This window comes from Alligator sinensis, unplaced genomic scaffold, assembly GCF_000455745.1.
Source record: "Alligator sinensis unplaced genomic scaffold, ASM45574v1 scaffold19_1, whole genome shotgun sequence".
NCBI lineage: Eukaryota > Metazoa > Chordata > Crocodylia > Alligatoridae > Alligator > Alligator sinensis.
Window position 1 is genome coordinate 1,188,454 of NW_005841916.1, and position 8,500 is coordinate 1,196,953.

The 8,500-nt window shown below is 43.2% G+C and overlaps 1 protein-coding gene across 1 annotated transcript in view; it reads left to right on the forward strand.

Moving 5' to 3' along the window:
* Positions 1-8,500, forward strand: part of POGLUT1 (protein O-glucosyltransferase 1) — a 14,901-nt gene that overhangs the window by 2,583 nt on the left and 3,818 nt on the right. The window contains exons 3-6 of the mRNA XM_025198216.1: positions 748-883; positions 3,295-3,416; positions 5,088-5,147; positions 6,436-6,535. Coding sequence (XP_025054001.1) covers positions 748-883; positions 3,295-3,416; positions 5,088-5,147; positions 6,436-6,535 — 418 coding nt within the window. The remainder of the gene's footprint in view (positions 1-747; positions 884-3,294; positions 3,417-5,087; positions 5,148-6,435; positions 6,536-8,500) is intronic.

The following is an 8,500-nucleotide window of genomic DNA, read 5'->3' on the forward strand; positions in this document are numbered from 1 at the left end:
TTCCCTACTCCTGCACTTGGGAAGAGCTAAACAGACGTGTCTGACCCTGTGGTGCAAAGCCTGTTGGCTGGTTCTTTGCACTTAGTGAAACAGCTTTACTGGGTTTATCACGTGCTTATTCTGTCTGGCTCAATGTGTTGGTGGCTTACTCAATCACTCACTGGTTGAAGTATTCTTCTATGACAGGCTTCAATATTAAAAAAATTAAAGGACTATATTATTACATATCCTGAAAAAGGAATGTTACAAGTCATGTGTTAGGAATTCGTATGTTCTCATGAAGAAATGAAATTTTTATCCACTCCACCAAAAGTAGGGAAGTTGACACCAGATGACTACAATACATTCTGCCCCTCTAATTTCCTACCACAGTTTCAGTTGGATGTAGCATTCCTAAATTCCTGTCTTAAGTTGTTGGATAGCATTAGTACTCTGTAACAGCTGTCCTATTGCCTCCCTGTATTCTTTTGCAGGGGAAAGTTTTTTCTGTATCTAAAGACAGTAAACTGAGAAATCTCAGCAGTGTATTGAGAAGATGAAGCATTAATTGTCATTTCCCTGCCTTTATTTCTAATTAGCCTCAAACCTTGTCATCACTTACATTGATAAAGTTGTGTCCTTCGCTTTCCTACCTACCTTCTTTGCCACTCTTCCTTCAGGAAGAATAAGTGTTGAGGAAGGCAGACATATAACTCATCATCACCTTTTTTTATTCCTGGCTTTTCACTGTATGTCTGTTCTTTGTAGGTGTAGTGGGGTTGAGCACTTCATTCTGGAAATCATTGATCACCTCCCCAACATGGAGATGGTGATCAATGTGCGTGATTACCCCCAGGTCCCCACGTGGATGAAACCCATCATCCCAGTCTTCTCCTTCAGTAAGGTGAGAGCCTGCACAGGCCTTTGTGATGCTAGGAAAGATTAATCTAGAAAAAATTAATGCATTTCATCTTCTTGGCTCATTGTATCCAAAGTAAGCAGCTATAAGAAATTCCTTCCCAATTGAAATACAAGGCTTCTTGAAGTTGGTTCTCCAAGGATCAGCTATCTTTATCCAGCATTTAAAGGCTATGTTGAAATTACCCTCTTTTTTAAAGTAAAAAACCTGAGGTTTTCTGTTTCTCATATTTAGAGGTTCTTTTTATCTAACTCCCCAGCAGAAGGAACTGGAGACTTGTTCAAAGGAATATCAGCTCCTGTTCCAGACTCATGTGTCACATGCACCTGAGTGGAGTGATGTATGTCACACTGGAATTATATGAACTGAGGTTCATTACAAGCTTAACTTCTCTGCTGAAGTTACATTTTGACTTCAGGAATATTTTAAAATGGATTCAAGAGTCTAACATGGCATAGCAGGTTGTGCATTATCTCTCACCCTTTTGCATGTACACCCAAAAAAACAAGCTCATTCTTTGGGCAGATGGGGCATTTGTACACATGTTTGCGCTGCAGTGCTGAACACTCTTAAAGTGCCTGGCGCTGCGGTGCATACATTTGTATAAATGGCGAAATGCATGTGAACTCTGAGAAAATGTTGGTGGAACACTTTTGAACTAAAACACACCAAAGATGTGTTAGTTCAAAAGCATGCCGCTGCCATTTTCTCAGCGCTGATGCACATTTCACCATTTATATAACTGTATGCGAAACAACACCAGCCACATGAGCTGGCACGTGGAGCAAAATCAATGAATCGAGCCTGCTCTGACATGCTGGATCTTTGGCACGTCAGAGCAGGCAAATGTATGTGTATAAATGCCCATCTTCTCTACTAGAACTGCACCCCTATGTTGCAATTGTCATGGGCAATAACTTGAGGGCAATATGCTGAGAAACCAAACCGGAGCTTGGTTCTCTTCCCTTGATAACAGAACTTCCATTCATGTGCCAAACCTGGTACGGCATTTCAGTGAAATATAGCCCCCCGAAGAAGCATTGCAGAATGTTGGAAATCAAGAAAAAGCTAGACAGGTCTCAAGGGAAGAAATGGGCTGGTCAACGTTTTAAGGACCAAGAAATGTATGCTTGTATGCTGGCTTGGGATATGCCTGCAAAGTACTGGTTTATATCTGTTTGATTTTACACAAATTAGAAGTGCACCAATATAATGAAAATTGGTTGTATTGGAAATCGGCCTGATGCGGTCAGTAATTTGGCTGATAAATGCTCATGCATGTGTGCAGCTTCAGCACAGCACACAGGCAGCGAGGAACACAGCCTGGCAGCTTGGAGAGCAGTGTGTGGCTGGTAAGTCTGTTGTGGAAGGGGAGGGGGAAGAGAAGGGACATGGGGGGGAGTGGGCAGATCAGTGCCCCTATGGTGAGAGAGGGAGTGGGCCAGGGGCTGGGGAAGACACTGCCCAGCTGGGGCAGGGCGTGGTATGGAGCCATGGCTCACCCGGGTGGCACAGGGGAGGATGTGCTTCTGGTCTGCATGGAGCAGAGTGGGTGGGCTGGAGCTGGAGCTGTGCTGGGCTCTTTTCTGTGGGGGCTGGGCTCGGGGTGGGCAATGGCGGCCTGGAATTGGAATTACAGGGGGAGGCTGCAGCCACCCCAAATTTCACTGTAGCCACCCCATAATCTCCCTCCCAATGTTGCTGCCACCTGCCCGGAGCACAGCCCCGACTCAACACCCTGCCTCCACCCACATGTTGTGAAGAGCCGGAGCTGCACTGGGCAGGTGGCAGTGTCACTGGGAGAGGGGCCTGTGGGGGTGGCTGCAACCTCCTCTGTAGCCCCACTCCCAGCCCCTGCCAATAAGAGCCCAGTGCAGCCTGCAGCTACAGCCTGCCCCCCAGCCCCACGCAGATCTGGGGGTATACACTCCCCAACTCCCCCCACAGCTCTGTCCCATGCCTTGTCCTGCCCCGGCTGGGCAGCATCTACCCTAGCCCCTGCCCCGCTCCCTCCCCTCACTGCAGGGGGTGCTGATCTGCACCTCCCATGTCCCTTCTACCACAGTAGACTTACCAGCTGCACACAGCTGTATCGGAAATAGGATCGGTATTGGCCAATATGCCTCCTTAAAAATTGCTATTGGTATTGGCCCCCCAAATCCCTATTGGTGCATCCCTAATACAAATACCATCTAATCATTAACTTTTTAATAGGGAGACTGACATTTCCAGTGAATGGGAATTTGTGCCCCTACTAGCATCTTTGTACCTAGCAGGAACATTTGGAGAAAGCTTACAAGGTTCCAGAAAACCACCTGTCTGTTACATGCAACAGATTTAGTACAATTGAGAGATCCCTGTATAACTCAGCTAACATTAATTTCCTTGCTTTGAAGACCTCTGAGTACCGTGATATCATGTACCCGGCCTGGACGTTTTGGGAAGGGGGCCCAGCTGTGTGGCCAATTTACCCAACAGGCCTTGGGCGCTGGGACCAAATGAGAGAAGATCTCCAAAGGTAGGTTTCAGGAGTCTTTTTTTTTAATAGGAAAATAAGCCCTTGAACATAACTGTAAAGTGGCGCCTCTAGTATTAGTGCAACCTAGCATATTACCATCAAAGCCTTGGTAGGGTCTGCTTTCCTGCATCCACATCATCTTATGCTCTGATTTGCTGGCTCTCATTCCATGAGCTAAACAAGGTTGCAGTATTGGATGAGAGTCCTCCACGTGTCTCCAGCCTCTCAGCAAGGAATGTTAAAGACCAAATATATTTACTATGGGGTGAGAGCCCAGGCCTTCACAGTTAGTTAATGTAAGAGTTCCCATCAACTTCATTTAGGCAGGTTAGGTCATTAAAGCAGCGGTTCTTGAACTGTGATCTGCAGAAATCTAGCATGGCATGTGGTGCAGACTCTGTTTCCAGCCGCTTCTGCAGTAACCCAGGCTCTTACTTGTAGTGGTGACTCTGTGTGCCAGTAAAAGCAGCTGGGGAAGAGAAAGAAGAACCCTTATACCTGCCTCCTGCTACACCAAAGAAGAAACAGGAGCTGCCCTCTGGCTTGAGAGTCATTATGGAACTAAGGCTAAGTAGCAGGACCGGAAAACCAGGGAGTCTTTCCTTTGTCAACCTAACAAGGGCTGGTCTTTCTTACAAGTACAGGCCGGTGAGCAAGTCTATAAATACTATAGGAGTGACATTTCATAGCACAGACCCGTTAGTGTTTGGACTCTCAAAGTTTCAGACATTAGTTGAAGCTCAAAATGTAGGGTTTTGTATTTTCTTAATTATGAGGGGATACAAAAATACTATTTCTGGAATGCCTAAAGTTGTGCTTTGTGTGTGCTGGTGAAAATAGTTTTAAAACAATTTTTCTGTCTCCAAAAATTGACAATTGGATCCAATTGAGCAGATGTTCACCTGTCCAGGGACCCTGTTTGCATCACTGGGGTTACATGTGGATGCAGGGATCCACCTGCACAGATTAGATTGTAGGATTAACACCTGCATTTTAGACAAGACAGCTCTTGTGAGAAAATAGGCAAGGGATTGCAAAAGAGAGATGGCAAGGATTACAAAATTTAAGGTTGTGGGGTAAGAGTTGCATCAGTCACATATTTTGATGGGTATGTTCATGTACATGTAGACACATGGGTACACACCTGTGCCATATGGGATTATAAAAATCATTTTCATAATGGTTGACTCTTTTTAAAGTAAAATGAAAGTTGCCTATATAAACATTAGCTGTAGTGTTATCACCTTTACAAACAATGTTTTGCTGAAAAGTAGGCAGTAGGAAACACAAAGGTCTAGAAACTGCCTAGACTAGTTCCATTAATTGCTTAGTGAAAGGGGGGAAAAATAAAGCAGCAGGAAAATTAGTGAAAAGTGGAATAGATTTTTAAATTACTGTCCATTTTCATTTACTGTTTAATAATAACAGGCAAAAGTTTATTTTACATGCATGTATACCTTGTTATCTTGACAGTATCCTTGCAAAGTAGCCTGTAATATTTTGGCTAGTGAACAATGATCTGTGGGAAAGCCCATTTTGTTGGCCTTAAATGAGATACTTTCGTACCATGAAGAAGCAAGTGGCCCAGCAAACCTGAATAGTAATAGAGAAGACTAGCCTATAGAAGACTATAACAGCACTTTCATGATTATGTATAAAAAATATTTCCAGATCTGCAGAAAAATGGCCCTGGAAGGAAAAGCTATCCAAAGGATATTTCCGAGGATCCAGGTGAGTCCATTTTCCAATTCAAAGATATGCTGGCCATGTGGGTTGCAAACAATACCAGCTAAATCAAAACCAAAGTCAGGCTGAGGTATTAACCTTTTATTTCTGGAGATCTTTTAAGTATTACTTGTTTCAAATAGATGCAGAGGTTATAAATGTTCAAACAGCATATACAGTGTCCTGGCATTTCATGTTACTTGTGTAAGACATGGCAAATGCTGTAGTGAAGTGAAATAGTGCTGCATGGCAAATATTGCTCAATTTTTCTTAGGCCACAGCTATCTCGGTCCACATCCTGGGGAAAAAACCTGACACAGTTTGGCACAATTAGTAGTTTCTGAGACTCTTACTGAATTGCTAAGAAAGGGAAACCTCTTTGGCTTGAGGGGTTGCTTCCTGGGGAAGCATTTACAGCATTTGTTGCTGGTGCTCATGAATTGGCCACTCCAAATACTAAACAAAAACATTAACTCAAAATACCGGTTTTTATAAATAAAAAACTGTCACCCATTTTGTATTCCATCACAAATCTAGGTAACGAATGCTATGTGTAAGTCATATAGTATAGTAAAATAAATATAAGAAATCCATCACCCCTTGTGGTTATGCACAAGCATTCAGCTATTTTAGTTCTTATGCAGACCATTTAGTTAATTAAAAAGAGGTTTCTTTCAGCAGCATTTACCTTCCTTTGCAATGGGAACTGTAGGGTATGCATCAGAAGGTTTCTTTTATCCCTGTAGCTCTTTTTTGCCATTTGTATGATCTGTTCTCTATCAAAGTGCTCCTCAGTGACTCAATGGGTATTCTTACAGCAGTGATACTTGAATGGTGGGGAGTGAGGAAAAAGGTAGATGGCTTTTTCTATCCCTCACAACGTTCAAATGACAGCAGTACTAATGTCCCCTCTTTCTTCTATTACTCATGTTAATAGATTATGCAGTGAGAAATACAGTCCTGATAATGTATGACTATCACTAGTATATTCAGGAGATGAAGAATGAAAGATTTTGGACAGGTCATAGCTTTGTAGTATATTAAAATAGTGTTTAACAAAAAATAATGTGAAAAGATGTTAAACTTCTCTCAACTCTCATTGTTTTATGGGTAAACTGAGACTTCGAATCAGGCTTTGAAAAGACAGCTCTTGCTGATTTGTTCTGAATAACGTTTAAATAGTATAGGACTTAAAAGGGGTAAAGGTATATCACTCAGAATTATTCCACTGCCTCCATAACTGTATGAAGATGAAGAGCAGCACTGACTGATTCCAATGGTTTTTCTCTTGCAGAACAAGTCCTGAGAGAGATCCCCTTATTCTTGTGTCTCGAGAAAACCCTGAACTCGTTGATGCAGAATACACAAAAAACCAGGCCTGGAAATCTGAAAAAGTAACCTCGAACAAGCCAACTGGATAAGCAGCCTAGAAAGCAACAGATAAGAAAGGGCAATGCTGAGTACTTTATGTACAGGTTGCTTTGTCTGAGACTGGGGGTTTCCGTTGCTGTCTGATGGTGGAATTGATTGGTCCTCTCTGTACTCAGAGGGATTTAATAGTAGGAATAAGTAATAACCCCAAACTTATGGTCTGACCCAGGGCTATCCTACTGGTGGCCTGCAGGGCTTGTTGGAAAAGCTGCTGGAGCTGCTGTGTTGGTACAGCTTTGGATGCAGGGGTGAACCCCCACTGCTCATTGCACCCAACTCCTTTCCTGCTGCAGAATTTAAGTCTTTAGTGCCCATCGGTGACTAAAATTGGTCAGTGGGTGTTGGTCATTCAGCCTGTGAGAAGCATTGTAGTCTGATCTGGCCTACAAAGCCAAATTGAGTTGACACGCCTGCCTTAACCTCAGGAACCCAGGACAGATGCCCCAGATAGTGGGGAGGCTATAGTGGAGACAGGCTTTTTAAAGTGTTTCCGTCTTCTGCCAGCTCTTTTATTTGGATCCAGCTGCCTCAGCTGTTTTGTCTAGATGCTTTTAGTGAAGCATTGAAAAAGCTTGGACACTGTACTGCTCATAGTTGATGTGGAGTAGGGGGTCCTATTGTCTGCAAATGGCTGGCACTTCAGGCCAGGTTGGCTCAGCTGCTTTCGCAGAGGTGCTGAACAACAGTGGAACTAGAGGAAGGGAGCCTTGTGGGACTCCACTAACGGCCTTCAGGGTTCAGACAGAAAAGTTCTTGATCTACTGAGGACATTTTGACCCCATTGTTCTAGAAGATTGGATGGGGGTACTAGGTTATCAATGAAGAAACTTCTTATCAGCTGTCCGAGAAAATCATTCCAATTCAGACTGCAGTAGCAAAGTGAGATCAGTAGAGGTTGGAAGGCTGAGACCTCACTCAAGTGAGCTTTGTAGCTGAGTGAGATTTTGGACCAGTTGACAAAACCAAAGATAGTTTTGATCCCTGTGATAGTAGATGTAAGTTTGCCCTCTAGCTGGATAATTTTGCAAGATGACCATGATGGCTAAGGTGTATCAGGGTAAAAAATTACAATCTTTCTTCTACCAATGACTAGTCTTGCATTACTGCTGATTGTTGCAAATATTCCCGGGTTATACTGAGACTTTCAGTCTCTAGGATCTGTCTCCTTGATGCCCAACATGGTTAACTTTTGCATCCAGGAATTTTAAATTAACTAGAGTCCACCTTTCTTTATAGGTATTAGACGAGAGACTTTCATGATAGACTCTCATCTGGCTAGGCATCCCCTGTTGACCATCAGATTGCTGTCAGGTGATCCAAGTCCTGGATCAGTAGGTGTTTCATGCTTCTGGAGTCTGGTCAGAAGCTAAGGACTGCCTTTCAGTGTTGAAGTCTCAAATAGAGACCTCAAAAAAGAGACCTGCCTATTGACCTCTTCTAGGAACCCTGCTCCCTGTCCTAAGGGTCCACTTCTGATTCCCACTGTAGGTTAGACACACCTTTCCCAGAATTTCACTGAAGACTGAATAACTCTTCAGACAAAACCTGTCAAATAGACTTTGTAAAAGGTTCTACACATTGCTTTTGATATGAAAAAATAATACAAGAGTATAGAGTCTGTTGGAAAACAAATGCCTCTTAAATGCTATGCAACATCTCTGCATCTAGCTCCCATTCCCCTTGGTAGACCCAGGGTATGGGTATCTATGTGTGTTTAGGAAGGCAGGCGGCTCATGATTTTAGTTGTTTAGCCCCAATTGGTTGTAAAGACACACACACACACCCTTTTACCAAAACTCTCTTGACAGTCCAAAACACATCACTGCTATTACATCGTCATATACATTCCCATCACAATATCTGCACGGCGCTTTTTTATGTCCACGTGACCATCACCCTTGCCCATCACAAAGATACACAGCCTTTCA